At 50.7% G+C, this 25,643-nt stretch overlaps 1 protein-coding gene across 8 annotated transcripts in view; it reads left to right on the top strand.

Annotated features, from left to right (window-relative positions):
* Positions 1-585: 585 nt before the first annotated feature.
* foxn3 (forkhead box N3) overlaps positions 586-25,643 on the top strand; it is a 56,423-nt gene continuing 31,365 nt past the window's right edge. Inside the window, exons 1-2 of one of the 8 annotated variants that reach the window (XM_018727615.2) lie at positions 586-745; positions 20,494-21,035. In XM_018727615.2, coding sequence (XP_018583131.1) covers positions 20,508-21,035 — 528 coding nt within the window. In that variant the 5' untranslated portion in view covers positions 586-745; positions 20,494-20,507. Of the gene's footprint in view, positions 746-2,465; positions 2,895-4,187; positions 4,262-15,317; positions 15,525-17,632; positions 17,894-17,924; positions 18,242-20,139; positions 20,332-20,366; positions 20,418-20,493; positions 21,036-25,643 lie in introns of those variants that run through there. The other 7 variants (XM_018727612.2, XM_018727613.2, XM_018727616.2 and 4 more) reach the window with 7 other exon arrangements.

Genomic DNA, 25,643 nt, shown 5'->3' with positions numbered 1-25,643 from the left:
ATGGACCAACACTCCCTTCCTTAGTCCCATCCGGTGTGGATGCCCTTCAGACAGAAGGCACTTTTGCAATATGAAATCTCAAAGTCAAATGGGTTTAAAACCAATAAAATGACAGTGTCATGGCTGCAGTTTCACAACTATGACATTCTGGATAGCTCATGATTTTATTTGATGTTGTTTTAGATGTCTAATTTTTTTTTTTTAAACTAAATCCTGCAGATTTCATCATAGTGTCAGTCTGGCAGCCGAGGGGATTAAATTGTGACGTAATGCTTTTTGTGCCGTTAACCTATTTGCTCTGCGGGGTTCTTTTAAACTTTTTGATAAATCATATTATACTATTTTAAATTAATGCTCTCCGGCCCCTTTGCTCAGCTTATTAAGTTCACTGCTGTCCCCTTTTACTCAAAGCTTTGACATGCTGTCGTGGATCGACGGCTCCTTGGAGGAAACCGGGAGGAACAATGACGTTCTTTGAGCAAACAGGGGAGGCGCTAGGACCCAGCGGACGGCGGCCACCCTCCCCGTCGGCACCCTGAGCTGAGCTCTCGAGCACAGCGAAAGGGCTGGGAGGAGAGTGCCGAGAGAGCGACACGGCACATCAGCCAATGTTGTAGTCACAGTGGTCACTGCAAAAATACTGCTTCAAAGCGGAATGGAGGGATTAACCAGTGGGATTTAAAATCTGGAGCCACAGTGGGCGCCCATGCTGAGGAGCCAGTGTGCAGAAGATCGGGATTAAAAGGTTACTGTACGATTGTTAATTCCCGATATAATCTTGCGCGTGAGTCACATGCTCAGCTCTGTGTCTTGTGCGCTGCTGGTGGCGTTGGCCGTGCGCGCATCGGCGTGGGGTCGAGCGCTGCCTGCAGAGGTCGGGGGGTCGACACGCGGGCGGGCGGGGGAGGTGGTGTTTTTGCGGAGGAATGCCGAGGCTCTGTGCAGGAATGCGGCGGCGCGAGTGGCAGCGCGTGTGGCAGCAGTGATTGAGCACGCTGCCTCCGGCGTCGTCCTCGAGGGAGAATCATGTGTCCACATGATGAAGTGGCATCCCCTCCCCGGCTGCGCGGCACTGAGCTCTCCAGCTGCGAGCGGGTGGGCTTGCTGTGGCCCGCGCCCGTCCCACGGACACACTCTGTGTGTGTGTGTGTGTGTGTGTGTGTGTGTGTGACTCTCTCCACTCCACTCCACGCCGCTCCAGCGAGGCAACTCCAGGTTTCAAAGAGCCGGGAGAGCCCGTCGCAGCAGCCGGGCTTTCGGCGATGGAAACTTGTCCCCGCTGTCACACACTGCACAGCTGTTTTGTGCATCACACTTGCATTTTCACTCACGGGGGGGGGAACGGCAGGGAAAACTTGGCTGCGTCAGTCACTGTATAACTGTGGCGCCGTGCGAACGGTTCGTGTCCTTCAGTTATGTGACTGTGCGTGTGAGCGACGAGTGTATGCATATTTTTTGTTTTCGCGGGCGTGAAGCGGAGATCGCGTATTATTTTGGTCCCGGTAAAAACGCTCTTAGTGCGGGTCGCGAGGGCCGAGATGTGAACGACGGTCTTCCTTCATCTGGTGTGTATGAGCAACATGAGCCCCTAGCTGTAGCTAAGCTCACGACTCGACTCGACTCGACTGCCCCCGCCCCGGGGGACTTCTTGTGGCGTGGCGTGGCGTGGCGTTTTTTGCAGTGCACCGGGCGGGAAGCGTCCTTCTCAGTCTGGGTCAGCCGGGCGGAAAGAGGCCTGTGTGTCGTCGTCGGGCTCCCGGCCGTTGCGGGTGCGCTGAGCTGAGCGCTCCTCTAACCGCACTCGTGTGTGTGTGTGTGTGTGTGTGTTTGGTCAAGTGGTCTCAGCTGCTGAGTCGCTCTTTCCATGAGAGCGGGTGGGTCTGGCCGACGCGCCGAACAGTCACAGCGGTCACCGCACCGCGCTCCCGTCGGCCTTCGCGGCCCTGCCGCGCGGCTGGAAAACATGAGCGCTCGTTCGGTCTGTGGCATCAAATTGGCGTGTTTATGTTGGACGAGCGACTCGGCAGCGGAATCGCAGCTATCATTTTAGCAGCTGTCTGCGTTAAGGGCTCTGTGTGTGTGTGTGTGTGTGTGTGTGTGTGGCGGGTAATAACATACACAGCGTGGGGGGGGGAAACACGGCTGGAATTTCTACACTTAAAGAAGTGTGTTGGTGTGTGCTGACAGCGTGTACTCACACACACAGTGAGAGTGTTTAACACGCAATGAGAGTGTATTCTCTCACACACACACACACAGTGAGAGTGTTTATTTACATACGCAGTAAAAGTTCACCGGTGAGCAGTGGGAGCGTTTGCTAATGTACAGTGAGAGAGCGCGTTGGTGAGCGGCAGGACGCGAACGCGCGGCGGGATTGTTTGCTAACGTATTTTGGTAGTAAACGTCCTTACTGTAAGAGCGTTCGTATGCAGCGAGAGTGCATTGGTGAGCGATAGGTGCGTTTATTGACGCGGAGTGACGGCGAGCAGCGAGAGTGAGGCGTTCGCTGAGAGGCGTGACTTCGTGACACTTTTCCAGCTGAGGCGTGGTCGCGGTGGTCTCTCCGCTCGGCTTAGTCCGCCGCCGTCTCGTCGCCGTCCAGTTTCCTAGGACCCCCTCGTGTGGCCGCTGCGAGGTGCCTGCGGGACGTGCTCTCCGAGCCAATGGAAACGAGGCCTCTCGTAGGCTGCCGGGGTGCAGTCGCAGGAAGTTCGGGGTTTTCTAACCGCCGCCCAGGCGCACGGTTACCATAGAGACGAAGATAAGCCCCCCCCACCCCCTTTCAGAGCCCCGTCCGCATGTCATGGCAGACGCCTGCGGAAAGTGCTCTCCTCTACCAGGTCTCCGGTCCGCGAGTCCCTGCCTTCGCTCCTCGCATGTGTTCTGCACTTACCGTGAGTTTTCCGCGCTCTTTAAAACTTCCCGTAGTCCTAAATGTCGGTGTCCTGCTAAGGTCTCTGCCCCTCGGGGGGGGGCAGTCCGTCTGGCTGCTCGATTCGCATCAGGGCTGTGCGCGATCGATTTCGGGAGGCTAATCGGGCACTTGGAGAGCCTTCGAGTAAGGAGCATCGGAAGATGTCCACGTCCAGTCTGGGAGAACCTCTCCTCTAGCATCCCTCCAGCGCCTCCAGGGTCCTCGGGCTTCCCGCGCTGGGGTTTTGTTGTGTTGGCCACGGAGGAGGGTTACGCCGAGCGATGAGCGCATGGCGTGGCACCGTTTGCAGTGAAAGGATTTCCTGTTGACGGGAGCGCTCCGTTATCAGAGGAAGGGCCTGCTGGCAGGAAGTGTGTCAGCCTCTTGTTTGTATGAAGTGAAAAGACGGTTTGTGGATGGCTTTTCTCTGCTTGGGCACGGATCTGGAGACACTGGCTTTTCCTGTAACGCGCTGGACGTCAACGGTGGGCCCTGAGCACTGTTGCTCCATTCAGTGTCATTACGTGCTCCAGGGGTCATTCCCAGGCCAGCAAAAGACTGATTTGACTGATATCGCTGCGTTAATGTTTGGTGCCCTGTCCTCCGTACCCGTCTCATACCCATTTCGTGGCCATATCCTGCACTCTGATTTCTTTAATATATCTTATAGGAACGTAATTGCATATTTGCTTTTTTTAACTTCTTCGTACAGTTGCCCCCATAGTGATCTGTGCAGCTGCCATTACTTATAAGGGGTGCGATTATATTTGCTCTTCGAAATGGCACAATGTGTTTATTTAGTCATATCTGTTGTCAGACTTCATATTTTCATTGCTTCCTGTATGTGTGAGTAGCTGAAATTGTGTTGCCCTCAGGAAATGCTACAGTGAGCTGCAACGAGCTGTCATGAATGGAGTGTGAAGTCAAATGTTGTTGAGGTCAAACGTCTATATTTTTAACCACGGCGGTGTGCGAGTCTTGGCAGTTCTACGTCTGGTCCTTATCTTCCTCCAGAACCTGAAACGGCAAAGCCAGTGGCTGGTCGTTGTAAGTCCCTGCTCCTCATGAAAAGTAAACACGTGAGAATGAATCGTGAAAGAACGTGCCAGAACATCAGGGAGTCACAGTAGCAAGAACACCTGATGGAAGGCAGTGGTAAATATGCATGATGAGTCTCGGGAGAATGCAGTTCGCGCTTTCCTGCGGCTCTTTGCGAATGCGCTTTACCATTTTTAAATGAAATGGAATTGAAGATGAAAGTAGTTGTTCTTAAAGACCTCGTCATGTGTTTCAGGGCAGGGGGACCAAGTCTTCTCGAATCCCTGAACGTCAGAGAACCACCTCCAGGTACCTGTGTTGGCAGCTTTTGTTGATGGGCCAGGGCTCTGATTCTCCATCAGGAGCGCAGGCTTACAGATGCTGAGACACCATGCTCCCAATCATTTTGATTCCAGTTGACAAACAAGCCAACACCCCCTGTCTGGAAAGTCATCACTGGTCACATGTGACTGTTCATCCGGGAAGCACCTCTCAGAACTAAGTAGGCTGTCGTGCTCCCCAGCCAGAGCTGTCAGTGACAGCTTCCTTCTTTGTTCTTTGTATGTTGGACTGAAACTTGTCCCTGGTGAAGCAAGTACTCGCCCCACTTGCCGGGGGGGGGTGGGAACAATAACCTCATACAAGGTGAAAACGCTGTCCTGCTGCCACCAGACAACACCTGGAAATGGACTCCTCCGTTTCCTCTTTCTCTCAGCTCTCTGCCGTTTCACTCTTCTCTCCAATGCCAATCGCTTTCCACACGGCAGAAAATAAAAGATGAGAAACGGTGCTCAGCAAAGGAGACAGAGCTGCTTGTTGAAAAGGATTGACCCCTGGAATTAGTTATATTTTAAGGGTCAAAGCAGACTCCCAGGGGGTCAGAGATGGAGAGGCATGAGTTGCGCAAGGGCAGGCATGTTCAGACCTGAGTCTTTGATGTTCAGATTCGGTGCTGGTACAACCTGTTTGAAGTTCAAGTGAGCCCTTTTGCCCATAGGCTTCGCTTTTTGCAAAAGGCGATTTGTTAAAACAGTCAAGGAGATGAACCGGTCGTCAGTTTGAAGGGTCCCCTCAGTGCAGCTGTCTCGCTAAAGATCAGCTAAACTTGGGTCGGGGGCTACCTCTCCCTCCCTCCTTCCGGTATCTTCTCGCCCTCCCGCTTCATGGCTGCTGAACTGGTTACCTGTATCCCGCTGAGATGGTACCCAGGTGGCCGTGATGTCATCAGAAAGTGTCACTAGGGGTGAAATGGAGTTCATAAGTAATCCAGCAGCAAAAGATGAAATGGAGTTGGTTCCTTGTGAACCTGTACAAGTAGCAGCTCTGAAATTTGAGTGAACTTAATGTATTGATTGATGGTAGACTTGGTCTAGAACCTCTTTACTGTCATTTTATATTTTTACATCTTTTGAGCAATTCCAAGAAATATGAAAAATGACTCTGGCACTGCGGTGGTCACAGGTCCTAAAAAGACGGTTTATTGCATCAGCATTGGCGCTTTACACGATTATCTTCTAGCTGACATGCTCGGGTTTGTGTTCATGTGAGGAAATTCCCGCAAAGCTTTTCCACTGTAAGTGTTTGGGTAAAGTGACAAGCTGAAGACTGGGTGCATTTCTGAGAAATACACCTTTTGCTGCCTTTCTTTCCTGCTCTCAGACCTCAGGAGAATCAAGTGTTCAGCCAGCCTGTTATCAGTGTCATATTTCATTGATATTGCTTTCATTTCATGCTGTCACCGAGGAGACAGCCTGACCGTACAGCTTATGAACAGCTGTATTTTACCAGTCTCTCTGTCACCAGTACCATGCTGGCAGTTGAGGGCTCTTGGCCAACATATACCACCCACACCCTGAAATAGACAACTGCTGTGTCAGACACAGGCTGCGAGCCTTCAGAAAGTATGAAAATAATAGTATTGCCGGAATTTTGATTAGTTGCAGTTACACACGTGGTTTCTAGTATTAATCGCATCGTATGCGACTGGTTAGCGCTCAAGAACATGGCTTGTTCAAAGGTGTATTTTTATCACAGGTTGCATCGTGTGTTTCTTTTTTCAAAATACTTTGTTTTGAGATGAAACCTTATAACTTATGCTGTCAGAGTTGTGCCAAATTCTGAGCTTGTAATATTTAAATTGCTTTGTGCATAGTGCAGAGACCACACACTGTTTGCTGGTAGCTCCACTCATACAGAAACTCGGCAGTTCATAGCAAGTAGCCACAGCCAGGCTTCGCTCTCTTTCTTCTGTAAGTGTCCTTCAGTGGGGTCCTCCTCTTCTCTAGGCTGCAGATAATGGGTTTTTCTTCTGTGTCAATTAGTGGAGTGCCTTTGGTCCACTTAACCGGCCTTCTCTCCACAACTGTTCACTTAGCAAGTGGAGGACCTGCTCATTTCGGAGCCATGCATTCGCTAATCGGAGGAGAAGCAGTCCTACCATAGAGAGTGCCACAGCTGCCTGACCCGTCATTACAGTGAGGAAGAGGAGGCACTTACCGATGACCACTGCATTATTGGTTGCACTTTTATTGGAAATGAGGTACAGGAAGGAAGGAAGAAGGTCTTGATTGTGTGTTTCACCATCCCTGAGAGATCTTATAGAGATCATATGGACAAAGAGCCAGAACATAATTCCAAACAGCCTGGGCTGATTAAGCTTGTAGGGACTGAAAGGCACAGAGACAGAACAGAGGTCATGATTGACACCAGAGTTACAACTCGCATCCATGCCAGATGAAGGAGTGTCCTGGTGACAGCCACAGGCTGAAGGCTTTAATCCATCTCATCAAAGCCAACCCAGATTACCAGGTCAGCAATTACACCTTCAGCGTTAAGACAAGCTTGAAGACATGGATTCCACTAAAGCCCTTGGCATGTTTAGATGTTACAGCGTCCAAGGCAGTAAGTGGAAATGTCTGCTGTGATTTGGATGAAAGTACTGGAGGTAGGTCAGATGTGGAGACGTTTTATATTGAGTTATGACACAAGGCTGGTGAGATACAGAGATGGTGCAGGAACCTGTCTAGCCATCAGGTTCTACCTCATCTCAGTTTTTGAGGAGTGACTCTACATCATGCCTTCCCCAAGGTGATGGAGCCAATCACAGCCCAATCATTTATCACTCTTTCAGTACTCCTCTGGGACTGCCTGTCAGATACTGTCCACTAGAGAACCGAATGACTTTGAGAAGCTTGTGATGACAAGGACCGTCTCCACTTTCTTCTCTCTCTGGATGGAAAAAAATTGAAACGTGCTTTAATCAGCATGAAATCACAGAATATTAGTTGTTGATTGCAACTTTCTTTCTCCACTAGCATAAGTAAAGGGTTTCTAAAGTGTGTTTACTAGTAGTCTCTGAGCACTGCACTCCTTAAGGATTAACCTTGCACATGTGTTTTTTTAAAACCTGTAAGAGAGAAGACTCCCTCCTCTGTATTTTTCTGAGTAGTTAGGTGGCAGAGGGTTCTATCAGTTTGGAATCAAAAACTTGGGCCAGTTGTGTATCGGCGCTGCCCACACGACGGTAGACTGGGAGGGAAGAGAAATGCTGCCAGCTGTGAACGTGTCAGTTTTTCACATAACGGCACGGACACATTACGACAGACATGCTTTTCAAAAGCTGTTAATAAGAAGAATATTGAATTCATTACTGCTTAAATTAGCATGCATCTCACAAATTAGGATGGTGTGTCTCACAGAAAATGAATGCCATGCGTATTAAGTTCTCTGCCAAACCTTCTGACGGTATCAACGTTCCTTGCCATGTGGGACTAAGCTGTACGTTTTAGCTGATGGTTCCAGAATCTATCTAAAAAATATGCTTTTGCAAGAAACAATTGACCTTTTCTGCTTTTGAAAGTGAGCACAGTGGTGTGCGTGCTTTTCAGTCGGCCTCTGGCCCTGATGTGGGCCTCTTCCGCTGTTGCCATGGTGTTATCAACAAGAGCAAACGCTGGGCTTGCGACAGTCAGTCCATACTTGTGTTTGCAGAAGGTCAGCAAATGAACCGCTGGACTTGGGAACTGTGGTGCAAAGAGTCAGTTTTCGAGATTGGTTTATGCCACAGGGAGAAGAGAGCCCCAAACTTGCTAAGCTTACTACTCTGCTTACACTTTTTAGAAGATATAAATGTAGGAAGAGTTTCTCTTCAAACTCAGCAGACGAATGACACAGGAGCCCTACAATGTTCTGTGTGCATGCTCAGATAGAAAAGCTCTCCTTAACTACATTGAGTTCAGACTACCGTGTGTCGAAGCTGCAACTCCTCAGGTAAGTTACTGTGGAAAGTTACCTGAAAGCAGTCCCTTGGATCCCAGTATCTGCAAGCCTAGCACCGATGTTCTGGGAACAGCTAGAGCAGCAGCGGGAGTCTGAGCTATAATAACCTCAGCCCTAATTGTGTCTGCCAGCTCCAGGAAAACACGAGCAATGATTACTCAGTTCAGCCAGGCTGAGACCAGCTGACTCAAGCCATGCTAGAACTTGCACTTAGTTTTGCACAAAACAGGCAGAGCAGACAGGGAGGACCGTGAGGCTTTCGCATTGTTTGCATCGCGGCTGCCTTTCTAAATGAAAGTCCTCCAGCACCTCTTTTGCGTAAAGCAAGCTGTGTGAGAGAATGAAGTGCCGTAAGAGTTTGTTTTGTCAGATGCTTGGGTACTTGTGTAAAGCCATTGTCCATTGAGGCACCAGGGGCTGCTTTCCTGTGCCGCCGCTGGCCTTGCGGCTTTGTTTACCTAAAACGTTTGCATGCAGTGGATGTGCACGGGCACCTGCGTGGATGCCGCTGCCTGCCTTGCTTTCTACAGGTTGCGGAAGCTGCGCTCTGCACATGGCCGCAGTTTGTCAGGCCCTCACCTTCACCTGGGCAAGGGGAATGCCATGTCCCGTGGGTAGCGTCTCGCACGCTGCTGCTCCATTCATATTAAATGGAAGTCCCTCCACAATGAAATTCCCTGCCTCTGTTGGCTGCAGCCATCAGCCGGGGACCCCAAGTTTAAGTGTTGCTAGGCAACTGTATCAGAGAAGGATTGTCAGATTTCTGTGCTCCAGCTTCTTCTTAAGCTGTGGTGGTGAGGTGGTGGGGGAGTTTTGTGAGCAGAGGGCTGGATGAAGCTGCCCTTCAGGTTTGTTTGATCTGCTCACAAATCAGAAAGCCTCCTTTGGATCTCACCTCGTGGCGTACCTGGGAGAGAGGTTTCCCCACAGGACCCTGGCTCACATTCCAAGACAGACTGGGCTGAAGGTATCCAGGGCAGCACACGCCTGCAGACTGATGCTTAGGTAACATCTCAAATGACAGGAGATGTATTTATCCAGTCATTATTTTCTCAACCAGTTGTTCCATTTTCAGGCTCAACCGTATCAGTGGATTTTTCCTCTTTATAGAAGCAAACTTGCAACGTGTCCTCTGGTCTGAGGTCAAGCCTTAAGAATGTGGCTGATAACACTGTGATCATTAGGACAGGAGAGCAGACAAATAGACTCATGCTGGGCACCAGTGGCCTGGACCTCTCATGACAATGGTGGAGTCATTGATTTGTGTTTTATTCTAAGTGATGGTGAGACCAATGGCTCAAACAATGCGGGGCAAGATGTGCGTCTCCACATCTAGAGGTAGAACACTGGCCTTCATGCTGCAGCAAAGTCTTGTTTAACTGAAGCTGCAGAGGTCGCCGACGGCTGTGTCTGCGCTCGCGTCCCAACTGCCTCATTAACATTTCATAACCACATGCTCACAGAAACTGTTGACACGAGTATTTACAGCTTAATAGCATTCACCTTTGCGTGCATTTTATTTAATTGAGGCACTACCCATTTGCGAGTGTTTAACCTTAACGGCAAATCAAAAGCAATGAATAACATTCTAATTACGCTGCAGCAGCGTTTAAACAGTGGCTGCCACACTTGAAATTTGATCTCCTGAGTAGCGTGATGTGGTGAGCAGCTGTGCGCATCCTGCTCCGTCAGGTCACGGGACAGGCGAGAATTAGTGGCAGGGGTAGCCTTGGATGAAAAGTGCTGCACGCGCTCTGGGACTCCATTCTAGTCATTTAAAAATGTGGTGAATGATGTCGTATGCAAATCGGAGCAAGTGCACAAGTCCGTGTGCTAATGCACAAAACAAAGAGGACGAAGATAATATGGGAGCTGGTGTCTGGAAAGTGTAAAGCAACAGGTTGAGTAATATGTTGTCCGTGGAGCCGGAATGAATGAAGCTTTTATTTGGGCCTATTAAAGCACTTGCTTTGTAAATGAGAGCTTAAAGTGACTGAGGCCCTAATTTATCTCCTTTTCCACCATGGTGACAAACCCTTGTAAGCTGAAATAGGGATCTAATGCCACTGATGTGCATAGTGCAGATCTTATAGGATCACTAGAGGTCAAGTACACCCTGCTGGATAAAGGATGTACGGTGCTGCTTAAAAGTATGTGAACCCTCTACGGATAACACATTGAAATAAACTTATGAATTTTAAATGTTAAAATGAATAAATGGTTATGATTTACACTCCTGGTTGCACTTACCTACTTGGTTTAACCAGTGCAACTTGGGAGTTCACTTCTTTTGGCGTATTTTTCTACTACGTGCATAATTTCCTCTAAACCAACATATGGGATTGTAATTACACACCTATTATATTGGATAAGGAAGACTGAGTCTGATCAAATAACTATTCATCCATCGTCAACAACCACTTGACCCGAGCGAGGTTGCGGCAAGCCGGAGCCTTACCCGGCAACACGGTATTCCGTATTGAGAAACCATTGTGTACCAAAGCATTGGTACGCCAAAGTTTGCAAAGCCACAGTGCTGTTTGCCACACTACATAGGTGATGTACACACCTTGTCCTTCTTATGGTCAGCATATCATTTCCTCTCATCCTGTGTTTAATATAGCGCTGTCCAACAATCTCAGTTAATGTAGCATTATTTGTTCTCTGGTCACCTTAATGTAACACTTTCTGTCCCCCAGTCATGGTGACCGAGCTTTGTGCGTCTAGTCCCGACAAACATTTCTCAACAGGCGCGCCTGTCTCCTGCCGTCTAGCAGCTACTATAGGTCGTGGCACCGCTGACACGACTGTGTGCCCGTGCCGACTCCTCCCACAGTCGCACTGCTTGATGCCCGGTGGGTAACTCTGTACTCGGTACTGCTTGGTATCCAAAGTGAGTTTGTGCTTTTTTAACCATTTTTACAGCTGGATGTTCTTTACTGAACAAATTCAGGTCAGGTTCCTTGCTCAAGGGCACAACAGCAGGAGACCTCCTGGGACACAAACAACCTTTCAAAAGTCTGTTTCCTTAACTGCTAATAGAAGCTAATGGAATTTGCTGTTCCAGATAAAGGGTACACGGCTCATATCGTCACAAGTTCAGTAAAACGAACTGTGCTCAGATGTACGTAGCATTTACATTTATTCGTTTAGCTGATGCTTTTCTCCAAAGTGACTTATAATGTGAAGCAACTTACATTTATACAGCTGGGTTATTTTACTGGACCAATTGAAGGTAAGTAACTTGCTCTAGGTTGAGGTGGGATTCCAACCTGCAACCTTTGCGTTCAAAGGCAGAAGTTGTAACCACTTTGTTACCAGGTGCCCCTGTAACAAGCATGCATGTGTTACTGCTCTTCATCCTGGGCCAAGTATCTAACATGCTTTTCATTCCTACATATTGGGTTAATCCTATTGATGGGTAAAGAGAGAACAGCATCATTTGTCCTGCAGCCTGCCCTCCTGGGACTTGGACCTGCATCCTTCATCCAGTTGTCTCCCTCCAGTCCAGGCTGCAGACCTTTGGCTGGCAGTGCAACTGTAGAGCACGTGGTCCAGGTGAATCGTTTGTTAGGAGTCGTGTCTTAATCCTCATTAAGTGGCTCCCTGGAGGCGGTTTGTCTGTGGCAGTCTCTAACTGGGTTTCCCCTGCCACCGATACACAGGCAGATTTAATTTCCTGTCTCACTGGGGCTTCTCAACTGTTTTGAACACACGCGTGCATCGAGAGGGGGCTGTTACGTAAAGGGGCTATCCACATCGCATCATCTGGGCAGCTTGGATGTGTAACTGCCATGTCATGGGTTTCAATCCCTGGAACAGTCCTGTTGTTGTATGCTATGTCAAAATACACAATTTTCAATAACGGTATTCAAATCCGATGTATTTTATTGCTGAGGAAGACTTTTAAGGAAGTAAATTTTCTAATAATGCAGTGGATGGAAAGGTGAAGACCTTGTGGGGCTCAGGTGATAAGTCCCCAGCTCACCATGTAGGACACGGTGATGAATAAATTGGAGCCCCTTCCCTCACTTTCAGTCCCACACCAGGGGTGTCTGAAAGAGCCTGCTGGCATCAATGTGGAGGTGATGGCGGCGGATTGTGCGTTCCACGCTGTTTTCTGACCTTCAGCGTGTTTACTTTTTACTACAGAGCCATTTTTTTCCGCCTCTCTTGGCAACACCGTAGGAGATACAAAGGGGAGACCTAGAAAAGGATGAAACTACAGTCAGAATGAAGGATTTCTGCGTTTCTTTTTCTCCCCCTGGAAGAGTGTCGTCTCACCCATATCCCAGTTGTCTCACCGAGAGTTTTCGGGGAGCTTGAGACCTTTATACCCCACAAAATGTACTCTACACGTAGAGACCAGAAATGTGGCCTCAGTAACACAATGGTTTTTCTAGCTCCTGGACACACATCCTGCAGATGGCTGTTGGTACATCAGCCAAATTGGGAAGGCGATGATTCATCATTGACGTCACATGGAGTAGGGTGCAAGCAGATCATCTGGGGGCTTCATTTCCCTTCATGGGAGTCCAGTGGGATAGCCTTTCGTTCAACACACCCCTTTGAAGCGTACTTCACGGAGGAATCAGAATCACCTAGAAAGGTTTTCGGTTCTTTAAAGTGGAATGACCTTCATTCTTAACACAAGTCACGAATGAGCAGTCATGTTGACTTTGCAAAAGCATTAACCTAAAATCCAACAAACTATGAAGCAGACAGCAGCCTCTCCTCCCCCCCCCCCCCCCAGCTTGGTCATTAGTTATTGCATTGATTTTTGCAACGTGTTTAGTTTATACTCATAGCCTTTCAGTTTCAATCAGTAATGCATATTTTCTGTATAGGAGAAAAAGATGTGGAGTATTTAGCAAAGCTATAGCAGAAGAATAATACCCATAATGCAGTGGAGACACTGGTGGAAATGAAGATGAATGGTTGTGATCCCCTGCGGTTCATGGGTGAAAGAATTAACACAGCATGTCACTCTACCCTAACTGTTCGGGTTGCCACGGAAACCACCGTGTGCCTTCCACAGTAACAACAGTGACACACTTGCAGGGCAGTCGTGTGCACCTCTCTTAAAGCCTTTCTGAGATGGAACGTTGGAGTCGGACCTGATTCAACAAAGAGCTTGCCTCTTTCTTTTCTGCTTTACATACAAACCATCTAGGAAAGAAAACATGCAAGTTCTGATGACATGGCCCTGTGCAATTTTCATTCTGAGGCCACACATTTTTAAAGCTCTTTACTAACTTGCACAGTAACATAATACAGCTCTTTATAACCATTGTGTGCAGTGCTTGAACAAATGTTTTACGACACCAGAAGCCTTGCCTTTGATTTATAAGTTCTTGTGTGAAACGCTAGCAATATTTTTACCTGATGTGATAGAACTTTATTTGGCGTGAGGTTCCACCTGGACCGACTTGTGGAGGCATTTTCCTGGTTGCTTTGGAAATAAATGAATCTAAGCAGCATTTGTGAGCCAAGAATCTTGATTTTCATCCTCTGCTTTCAACCATACAGCCAAAACGTGCCTGTGTCGTGTGTCAACAGTGACTGAATTCTCCTCGCTCATATCAAAACAATGACCGAGTCCATCTGTTGCGTCTTCGTTGACCGTGTAAGGAGCACCTCTCCTGAAGAACTGCAGCAGAATTTCAGCCCTTTGTCAGCTCTGCCAGGCCCATTCTTTGCCACATGGTGCTAGAAAGCCGAGTACCCACAAGTCTCTGGGGCGCTGAGTTACGCTCTCTTACGAGAATAGCATGAAGCTGCCGATCAGGATGATCCTTAACTTCGTGTTGGTGCTTTCGTATGGCTGTGCGCGGACAACCACTAGTTACTCCGGCTGTGTCTCAGCACCAGGGGAAATCATTAGACTGAAGAGCAGACAACCAGGAATCCGCTCCAGCTTTGTGACCGAGCGGGAGGTAAACCCCGTACCTCCATTCATCCTCTTGTCTCTCACCTCTTGTACTGATCTTAGATGTAAGTGCAGGGCTTGATGAACATGTCCCCCAGTGGTAATGAGCAAGTCACCCTCTAGGCAGATAAAATCCTCTACCTGTTTTTTCTTTTGTCTTATTTTTTTCGCTCTGTAAATTAAAATAAATTGGACACACATCCTTTGTTGAAAGAATAGGAAGATAAGAGAAAATGGCCTGTAAATGTTAAATACTTCTGCTGCGTTTACTGCCTGATTTAACTTGTTCTGTCTCTAGGACTGCCAGACAGTTTAGTCTTTCATAAAATAGTCATAAATAATCTCGGCAACTACTAACTGATGTTAGCCCTGTTTGTCAAATCTTGGAAACCATGACTCAGTACTTGGCTCTGGGCATGAATTTATTATATGTCTGGGATGTAAAACAACAGAAGAGAGAGAAACTAAACACTTCAGCCATGATTAAGGCAATATTGTTGATAAATCGTAATGTGTGTTTGGCCCGAGGCAAGACGTTTCTGAGTGACAATTAAAAAGTTGCATGTTGGTGTCTATCGTTCGAGGGGCCTGCAGTAAAGGAGCGCAGAGAGCCCTGCCCGGGCCGGATTGCGCTGCCGGACAACATTTTCGCTGCGGTATGTGGACTTTATGGACACTAGCTGTTATCTCTTGCCTCTGGAGATAAGCAACCAGCTATTTATTATACGAGTTCATAGAGAGAATGTCCTTTGACCTCATCCCTCTTGCTTTTTAAAGCAGATTAGGAAAACAAATGAAAAGAAACGGCTGTCGTGTTCTGGTTCTCCTTTTCAGTACAGGTCTCGGTGGTCCGCGCACTGAATCTGCTGACAGAGTCGAACGTATCGGACTGAACGGTGAAGTAACGCTAATGGTGTTTTGACACTTTCATCGTAGTCTCTTTGCGTCCGACGGCACCGCGGTCTTTTCCAATGACACAAGTCTTGCTGCATGGAGGAGGCAACAAGTTGTCCTCCAATTAGATGTCAGAGATGTGTGAGGTTTGGGACTCACCAGACAGGTTACTGAAGCCAGATATGTGACACCTGCTGAAGGAGGGGTCTGCTGGCAAGAACGGAGTTTCCTCAGGTAAACACTGTGCAGATGAGTCAGGGCTTGTTGGGAGTTTGACGTAGGTTTGGGATTTTTTCATCTCCCCGTTCTCCTCAGAGCCTACAGTGTCTTCCTTAGTCATATGAATCTCAGCTGCCGTGTGCGTGTTGAGGATTACCGACTGTCACTGAGGAGTGCGGAGCAGGAATTTCTGGCAGGAGGACAGAACCAGACCCCGGATCCATGAGACGCAGAGAGGGAGCCGAAATCGGGGTAGGGGAGCGGGGGCCTCGCCTCTGTTTTTGTGCTGCGTTCGGATGCCATGGTTAGAATGGACCCTCCTCCTCTTCATCCCTTTCACATCAGAGGATGCTTCAGAAAAGGCGCATATGCGAAATTCTCTGTCCCTCCAGGTTAAAGTCCACCGACACACTGCTCGGTTCCACATCACCTGGCACGCTGCCCTGCATTTCACCGGCTGCTTCTGCTCTGTTCAGCACCTGAGCAGGACATCTGGAACCCTGTTTTAAGTGTTTTAGAATGAGGACTACTTTGGACCCTTTTTAGTATTTGCCTGGAATACGTCCATATTGTAAACTTGAAACCAATTACTTCTCCATCTTAAATTAGTTATCTTTCCTTTATACGTTTGTGTATATATACACGTATGTATGATAATATGTGTATGAAATGGTTCCTGCAATAGACCAATTTTTCAGTTTTTTGCATGCTGCTGCCATGTAACACACACACACACACACAGTGTCTGAAACTGCTCGTTCCATGTGGGGTCGCGGGGAGCCGGAGCCGAACCCGGCAACACGGGGCGTAAGGCCGGAGGGGGAGGGGACGCACCCAGGACGGGACGCCAGTCCGTCGCAAGGCACCCCAAGCGGGACTCGAACCCCAGACCCACCGGAGAGCAGGACCCGGTCAAACCCGCTGCGCCACCGCGCCCCCCTTCCACGTAATACAGAATGTTTTAAAAGAATACTCGGGAATCGTTTCCGTTTGGGCTGAGTACCGCAGCGCCATGTAAGCAGCTTTCTGCTGAAATCCTACGTGGTGCCTCAAGTTTACGTAGCCCTTTCTCTCGAGTTGGATCGGTTGCTCAGTGAATAATTTATTAGCACTGTGAATGGCCTCATTAGTCGCCTTTTCAGAGTTTAAATGAGTTTCGTGGTTGTTATTACACGAGTCTCCTGTTTGGCGCAACAGCGCGGTGACAGTTTTGCGGCTGGTCGGCGAGCGCCGGCGCGACCCCTCCGTCCAGGGGCCTGTTCCCTTGGTGCGGGGGGGTCCCGGCCCAGGGCGCCTCTACCCCACTGGGTTCACAAGTCGCCTCGGTCACTCACGCTCCTTTGAGTCCATACTGCGTGTTTTATTTCTCACACCACTCCTTTTGTGTCGTATTGAGTAATGGTTGTGAACGGCGCGTTGATTTGTAGGAGGATCTCACCCTCCCGCACGGCAACTCTTTCTGAATTTGCAGCACCAGCCATCATTACTCCTCTTGTGGTAACCGAATAATACATGTTCGCCCGTGAAACGTGTCCAAAAGCTGCGGTTTGACTCTGGAAGCCTAGTACCGCGGTGTTCGTGTACGAACACATATCCCGGCGGAGAGGTGTGTGTCTGTGGAACAAGTGTGACTTCTGCTGAAGAATTTGACTTTTTTTTTTTTTTTTTGGACAGCTTTCACCTCCTGTCAGGTTTAAAAGTGGAGCTCAGGTTGTAGCCTGTTGGTGTTATTGTCATTCTCTTCTCGATTATTTTGTACTCGGATTTCACGCCTCACATTTGGACTTGTGTATCGGGCCCCGTGAGACTGTAATCTGAGGCGTTTCATGCCGTTCAATCCACTAATACTGGACACATAACTTGGAGGGAAGCTACATATTAGTGGCGTTCACGTGGCTCACTTATTAAATCAGCATCGATCACGTCTTTATTAACTTTGTTGTTAAATGACTATTCAGTTAGGCGCAACGGGGCGAATACAGGGGAATAGGAAAAGGCTGAAGTTTGTTTTCCTGACGAAGCCACCCCGGAAAGCCGCTCGCCTAGCCGTTACACACAAATGTTGGCTCGCGGGGGCGGCCGCTGTTCGGGCTTCTTAGCTACTCGAGCGAGCGAGCGAGCGGGCGACCCGCGCGCGGACCGCCGACACAGCGCCGACTAATGAGCCCGTCCCCGCGCGAACGGAGCCGGAGCCGCTGCCGCACTCCCATGACGCCCTTCCCAGTTTCCCTCCGGTCATGTGTACACTTCTCATTTGCACTCGAGCAGTTTATTTTTTCGCCCCCCCCCCTCCCCTTCTCTCCTCTCCTCTCCTCCAGCCCCCCTTTCCCCCCAACGAGAACAGACCAAACACCCAGACACCACACGCACACACTGCGCTGCACTCTGTGTGTGCGGGACAGCAGGGGCGGGTTGGAGGATCCGACATTCGCCGCTCTCGTCTCCCACCGACCGCCCGCCCGCTCGCTCGCTCGCTCGCCTGCCAGGAGCGTCGCCGCTCCGGAGCGCAGCCTCTCACTCGGGCGGCACAATGCGATGGAAGATTCGCATGGAATCTGTGCAGGAACGTTGATCGCAGCGACACATCGCGTAGCCCGTTCCCCCCACAGCCACTGAGCCAGGTAAGGCGCGCGGCTCCGCGCTCGCACACGTCCACATTCCTCAGCTCTTAGATAATGCAGCGCCCGACTGGAAGAGCATCATGCTCAGCAGCGAAAGTGTCTGTTTTTATTTGTTGTTGTTTCTGCGCGGTGTGTGCTTTATTGCGGTCCGATCGCGGCGTGTCTGGAGCTCATGTGACATTGACCATCGTGACATTGAGCAGCCCACGGTGTCGCAACTGCGAACGGTCCGCTGGAGCCCTGCAGTCAGCACGTTCATCTTCCCCCCTCGGCCTCGGTACAGTTTCGGCGCCTCACTTTTCCAGACGTGCTTTTGCACCGGCGCTGGGCAGCAATTTCGCCTCCGCGGTGAGTGTTGAGGTGTGTGTGTGTGTGTGTGTATTTGTTTTTCCGCGAAGAACGAGGAGCGGGAGGAACTCCGTGACGCGTGGCAGGAAAGTGGAGGAACGGGGGAGCGAGCGACTTCGTCACGCGCACCAGGCAGGCAGACGGCGGCGGAGCGCGCGGGGCTCCGGCGGCTGCGCGCCTCGAGCGGACGCGTTAAATGCCGTCGAAGGAGTAACCGTCTGTGAATGTGGTCAGAAAGTTTGCGCTCCCAGCTGCTCGCCGCCCTCTTGAAATACGAGACCCGACCCGTGATCCCTGGCCGTACGGTCGTGTACCGCGTTGTTGTCATTTTTGCTCACTTCTCTTCTTCGCGAATATCGCGCAGACGTTCGCAGAGCTCCTAATTGGCGAAAATGAAGCAGGCGCGCGCGGAGACTGTGAGAAAAGGTGCACGTGCGGTGCTGGCGTGGAATGTGACTGAAGGAGTGGAGCGGATCGGGTGACGCGCGTCCATGAAGAAGCGAGGATGCGAGGCGAGGCGAGGCTCGTGCCGCCAGCCGGGGACGCGCTCGCGAGGTGCCCTCCGCAAGTTTGTTCGGAGCACAAAAGAACGGCGAAAGAATGATGCGCGGGGTCCTTTGGGGATGCGGTTGGCAGTTAAGCAAATTAGGCCCAAACAGAGCAGCGTGTTGTCATGGCAACTGTGCAATTAAATGACTTTACTGTCAGCTATAATATAATTTTCCCGTTCAAAGACTCGCGGGAGCGCGGCTCCCTTGCGGAGGCCAAAGTGGACTTGCAGTGAGCGAGCGCCTCTGTCTGTGTTTGTGTTGAGATGTGTTCCCGCATGATGAACCTCCTCCTTTTGTCTCACCTTGTCGAAGGAGTCCCGCACCCGCACCGTTTGCCACCATGTTCCCATTTGAGTGTGTGAGCAGCGCCTGACTGTGGCAAGAGGAGCAGCCCAAGTTGATTGACTTTTTTGCTGCACTCTTATTGTGTTTTTTTGAGATTTGCATCCGGCCGCACTTCAGCTGCTGGGAAGAGTGAGAAAAGTGCTCTGTGGGTACACCGTGGCCCTTTTTTTTTTTTTTTAATTTGCGTGCTGAAGCCATCGTTACCGTCCGTAAGGTTTATAATTGGCATCTCATTAGCAGGGTGATGCTAATGAATTTGTTTCGGCCGTGGCGTCTCCGCGCTGCGTAACGTAAAGAGGTGAAAACCTTTCTTCGGCGCTCATCGTCTCCAGAAATGCAGGGTATGGGGAGCACTAAACCCCAGTGCACTTTGATGCGAGAACGTGGGTCTGCGCATCTTCTGACGCTACGTCGTGTTCCGCGGTAGGCCCGTCTGGTAAGAGGCGGCTCTGCTCCGCGCCCTTCGCGGCCACGAGACGTTGCGCGGGTCCGAATCGAGAGCTTCCGAGGGTCAGGCCCTCTCCTGGCCTCCTTTGCTGTAGAGGAGAGCAGATGCGGCGTGCTACACGTTCGCTGCAGTGTAAAAACCACCCGTGGTGTCGTCTGTCCTGTCTGAACCCGCATTAGGAGTTTTATTGCCAGCTGATATTTTTCAGCGACTGCTGTGGTTAACAAATCCTGGGAAATCAAGGGATTAGACCATACGAACATGACTGTTAGTTTAATTAGATAGGCTGAGAGGCCAGCTTCCAGCGAGCCTGTGACAGCTGCTAATAGATCAAACTGACAGTGGAATCAGAAGGTAACAGTTCAAAACATTTCAGCTTCGTTGCCGGATGAAAGCCGCCAAATCCATTTTAATTGCTCCCCCCGATGGATCCTGTTCCGTTTACATTAGTGATTTTGGTGATGCTGAAGTGATCCCGATGGCCGAGCGGGAGACGGGAGTTGCGAATGACTGCTGTCCTGTGACTAGCTGGCGCTCTGTGAGATTGCGTGCGTGAGGTGGGCGATCGAGTACTGTCCGGGTCACGAAAAATTACAGCCAGATTAGCATCTTTGGGCAAGATTCCCTCTTCCTCCTGAGAGCTCCAGCATTCTACGCATTCCGACGCTGTCGCTGAGAGAACACGGCGACGCTTGCTTTTGGTTCCTGCACTTGCGCTCTGGAGGGGATGGACTGCGTAGTCAGATGTACGGAATCCCTGCGCGTTTATCCACGTGTAGCCGGGCCGGGTTTCGGCGTTTCTGCCGAACGTGGCGTTGCCCGGTTGGCCCAGGTAGATCAGGCACTGTGCCGGGCCAGGGTCGAGAGCAGGACTGCACGCTGACTCGCCATTCTGCCTTTTGCTGCAGGTGTCCAGCTCTTCATGGGTCCCGTCATGCCCCCCAGCAAAAAGCCGGAAGGTTCCGGCATCGGCGTGGCCAGCGGCCTGAGCCCCTTATGCGGGGCGCGTACGCTCAGCCGGGCCCTGCAGGAGGCGGAGGACGTGGACGTCCCGCTGGCCAAGCCTCACATGGAGGACGAGGAGCTGACCAACCTCAATTGGCTCCACGAGAGCAAGAACCTGCTCAACAGCTTCGGCGACCAGGTACTCCGCAGCGTCAGCCCCTTGCAGGAGCTGGAGGACGACACGCCGCCCTCGCCGGCGCCCTCGGACCTGCCCTACGACGCCAAGCACAACCCCAACTGCAAGCCCCCCTACTCCTTCAGCTGCCTCATCTTCATGGCCATCGAGGACTCTCCCTCCAAGAGGCTGCCCGTGAAGGATATTTACAACTGGATTCTTGAACATTTCCCCTACTTTGCCAATGCCCCCACAGGGTGGAAAAACTCGGTCCGACACAACCTGTCCCTTAATAAGTGTTTCAAAAAGGTGGACAAGGACAGAAGTCAGGTAAGGCGACGCGCTCCGTACCTGAGCTGTTGCGGGGACGTATTCGTTGGGGTTTGTTTCGTGGTGCTGCATCGAGTATGTAGCTGTTCCAAACTCGAGGCGCACATGTTTGTTGGGAAATACGGGATTGTTGTGCGACTGCGAGAATGCACACTTAGTCAGCTGTCGGTTAAGGTCTTCTTGAGGATGCCTGAGAGTGCGAGACGGTGGAAGGGGAGGACTGAGGGGAGCGTGAGTCAGTGCATGCGCCTGTTGGCGAGAGCTGAATCACACACCCAGAGAAACCAGGCTGCCGAGCAGTTTCGTATTGTTTTATGGGAGCGGAATCCTCTTTTTAATGTTTGCTTTAAGTCTCTTAGTGAACCTGAATAGAATGCTGAAAAGCGGTGAGAATTAGGACACGTTAGGGGTTAACTTGGTATCGATCCCGGCTTTTGCTTCAGAATTTTAGTTCTCCTTTCTGTGTGTGTGTGTGTGTGTGTGTGTGTGTGTGTGTGTGTGTGCGCGCGCGCGCAAGCTTTCGTGTTGTGTGTGTGTGTCTGTGTCTCTCCCAGTCTGAACAGTAAAGCTGATCCATGTGACTTGCACAGTTCGCTGCCATCTGGTCCTCGGCCGTGCCGCAAAGGGTTTTTTTTTTTTTTTTTTTTGTATACGTGTCTCCATAGAAACTGGGTTGCAGTTGACATGGAAAGTAAGCAGTTGCTGTGGCAACAGGGACACGGATGTGGCAGTGTGTGCGTGTTTTTCTTTGAGGGAAAGGCTGATTTAGAGCTTGCGGAGTAGTCGAGTGGAGCGGTGTGGTACTAGATTCTGCCCGTTGCAGCGTGTTGACACGATCTCTCCGTCTCGGGGCCACGCCCTCCGCCTCGGGGCCCCGCCTCTCCTTCGTGTTTGTGTCTCAGTCTTGCGGTACACGGTGATGGGTGAGCTCCGGCACACTGCCCGAGTCAGTAAAGCGTTAACACTTAGCGCGGAGTTTATTTGATAATTCTCAAGTGGTTCATTGGCGCTAAGCCTCTTGGATTTAATGAGGTCTGTGGCACAACACTTCACCAAAAGGAGAGGCGTTTCCCGGCTGCCCAGGTTTTTGCCAGGGGTTCTACACCAGCGAGGGGCAGTATGGCTTAGAATGACACCAGTGGGGCCACGAGGGCTCCTAGGTGTCCAGCACCCTAGTCTGAGGTCCCTCCAAAGCCATCGGCGACAGGCGATCTGCAGCGGCTGACCGATGCCGTCGGCCAAAGTTGCGTTCGTGCGTCCCGGGTTCGTGCGCCTTCTCGGCGAGCGTAGGGCCTGGTGCGAGGCCCCCGTTGGCCTGGAGGCCTGGAACTGAAACAAACACGCCGCTCGTTTCCTAATCACACAAACCCCGAAGTGAAACTGCGAGGCCAAGTGAAACGTTGAGCACGGACTCGGGTCACTTAGAGTAGAGCGCAGCCCTTTCCGCTTTATAGGACCGCTCGCAAGTTGGCGGTTTTATAAGAACATCACTTGATCGTCGCTCGATGAAACCGAAACGTTCGTCGCTGGGTTTTTTCCGGCAAATTCATTAAGCAAAGGATCATGTAAAAAAATGTTGTTTTTAATGTGTCGCCAAGAAATCTCCGTACTTTTATGTCGGCGTTGCAAAAGGTGCGGATAAGCCGGTCCCAGTGTACTGTAGTTATTTCTAAATTTGTTAGGAAAATGGTACAAGTCGGTTGAGCGGTGATGCTTTTAATTTAGATATTTGATTTAAAAATTGTAAAGTACTTTTCAAAGGTGACATTTGAGGGGGGGGAAAAAAAGGATGCTGCAAGTGTTTTTCAAAAAAGGAATTTGTAACTGAAAATATAACCAGGCGCTGCTTTCTCCGGGGGGGGGGGGCACAGTGGCGCAGCATATTTGGCCGGGTCCTGCTCTCTGGCAGGTCTGGGGTTCGAGTCCCACTTGGGGTGCCTTGCGACGGACTGGTGTCCCACCCTGGGTGTGTCCCCTCCCCCCCCAGCATTGCGCCCTGGGTTAGGGTTCGCCACAACCCTGCTTGGGATAAGCAGTTTCAGCGCGCGCGTGTGTGTGTGTGTGTGTGTGTGTGTGTGTGTGTGTGTGTGCGTGTGTGCGTGCGTGCGTGCGTGCGTGCGTGCGTGCGTGCGTGCGTGCGTGCGTGCGTGCGTGCGTGCGCTTTCTCAGGGGCTAGAGCCTAGCTATAGAGAGATTCCTCAACTTGTGTAAGTCAGTGTGTTTCTCGCTGGCTCGCTGCCTTGGTTAGTGGCAGCCATGTGTTGGGGTCAGGGGATCATGCGTTTCCATGGCATTGTTTACAAACACGCTCCTGCAACTGCTGGATTATCAGTTTATCGGCGTTGAGGTGGATCAGGGAGCGGAGTCTCCTGCTCTCACGCACACGGGGGCACACGTGCAGCGATCCCCGCGCACGCACGTCCTGCAGCGCGCACAAACGCATACGTAGACTTCTCGTGACATGTCACGGTGAAGATCGGTAGAATTCCTGGCCCATGGTGGCATTTCATAATTATGAAGCGTTATTTACTTAACGCCGTTTATTTTTGCATAAAAGAAATTCCATACTGTTGAGTACAGTGTAGTGTTTTCTGGTTGTATACAGCGTTGCCATGGAGGCAGAACATTGGCCAACACTTCAAAGTGAAAGACTGAGCAGAGCACATGTTCGCATGGCTGGGATTTGAACTGGATCGTGTCGTATGGTGTGCGTGGTATTGATCTGCTGAATAGCTCATGAGGACAGGTGGGCAACTTGTAAAGCGGCTCCTGCAGGTGTCACGCCGCCCGTCTGCTGTACCTCTGCTTCGGTCAGTCAATCAGTCAGTCTGTCCGCCCGTCCGTCCGTCCGTCTGCTACCTGTGCCTTGCTGCTGGGCCGCGGGGGACCGTGTCCCGTTGTAGCTCAGCCCTCCAGGGAGCGGTGACGCTGGCTCAGTCCCGGCTTTACGGCGTCTCCCCGTTGGTCGAGCATAAGGAAGGAGCTCGGAGTGTTGCTCGACCAAGCCTCGGGTCTAGCGCGAACGCACCTGAACCTCAGGGCGACGGCGAGCGGGATTGACCGAGCTTCGGGCTGAGCGCGCGCAGGACTGCTCTTCGGGTGATTGCGGCGCCGGCTGCCTGTGGGAGCGAGCTGTGGGATGACTGCGTGCAGGAGGAGCTCTGCTGATTGAGCCTGCTGAGGACATTTGCTTGTTTGGGCTGCGAGGGCTATTTTTAGAGCCGGAGATTGACGTCAAAACATGGGCTCCAGCAGACGTTCGGTGACTTAATAACAATCGTAATGATTGCAATGACACGGGGAGTCATCGTAATTCAGTAATCTAGCAGCCGGTAATAAAATGGATTACGTGACGAAATAAACAAACGTTTTCCAAGTTCACCAGTCTGTTGAATATGCCCTTCTTCCCTTTAAGCGTTGCATTTTGTCACGGTTCAAGGAATGTACAGAGATCGTGCGTTTTCCAGGCTTGCGTTTCACCAGCGTACTTTTATAGTGTTATATAAACGCATCCGATGAACTAGTGCCGTAATGTCTATTATGTGTGTTGCCGGAGGAACGCAGTTAAACATGAGTTAGAGTGGCTGTGGGCCAAGCTCCAGCAAGTTGCACACGCGAACGTGTCCTGGGATAAGAGCATGGAGACTCGAGGGAGCGGAGACCCGTGTGAAATGGCAGCTTGCTGGGACACCGTGGGCGATCTCAACTCTTCGGTGCACGTGGGACCGCCTCTCCTTAGAGACGGAATCTCTGCGCGGAGAATCTCTCTCCGTCACCGCCGTTCGTTCCCTCGATTGTGCCATATCACTGCTGTCCTTGAGGTCTCCGTACGGGGCAACGCTGTCCTGGGTATCGCAGGCAGCCAGAGGAGGGAGGCTATGAAAGTCGTTACTTGGCATTTAGTTGGCTGCGGATCGTGAGCGGTGGGTCGCGGGTTCAAAGAGCCGCTACGCGGACACGGGCTGGAGTCTGATCGACCCTGGGTGGGTCACTTGGACGAGGTTGTCTGATGCGGAAAGACCCAAAACGTGAGGTGACCTCACATTGCATCACCGACGATGGGTCAAGGAGCATTGCGAGTGTACTAAGTACAAGTACTATACCATGTCACTACTAACCCCTTACTTTATGTTCTGTTGTTCCTGGTTTGACGCTACTGTCGCTGTCCTTGTTGTTTAAATTTGTATTTCTTTCTTTAGCAGACACTTTTCTCCAAATCGACTTCCAATGAACTCTATGTAGCGTTACCAGACCACACACCTTATTCACCGTGGTGACTTACACTGCTAGATACACTACTTACACTGGGTCACTCATCCATACATCAGTGGAACACACTCTCTCTGTGTCACTCGCACACTATGGGTGAACCTGAACAGCATGTCTTTGGCGTGTGGGAGGAAACCAGAGCACCCGGAGGAAGCCCATGCAGATACGGGGAGAACATGCAAACTCCACACAGAGTGAGTCGGGGATCAAGCCCACGTCCTCTCACACCACCCAAGTGCTGTAAGACAGCAGCGTTACTTACTGTGCCACCGTGTCGCCCATGTTGTTGAGACAGGCCTCTGACTGCTCTCGGAAGAGGATAAGTATTTCTGTTTTTCC

The sequence above is a fragment of the Scleropages formosus genome, chromosome 15 (genome assembly GCF_900964775.1).
Source record: "Scleropages formosus chromosome 15, fSclFor1.1, whole genome shotgun sequence".
In the NCBI taxonomy this organism is placed as follows: Eukaryota; Metazoa; Chordata; class Actinopteri; order Osteoglossiformes; family Osteoglossidae; genus Scleropages; species Scleropages formosus.
This window is presented reverse-complemented; position numbering and strand designations above follow the sequence as displayed.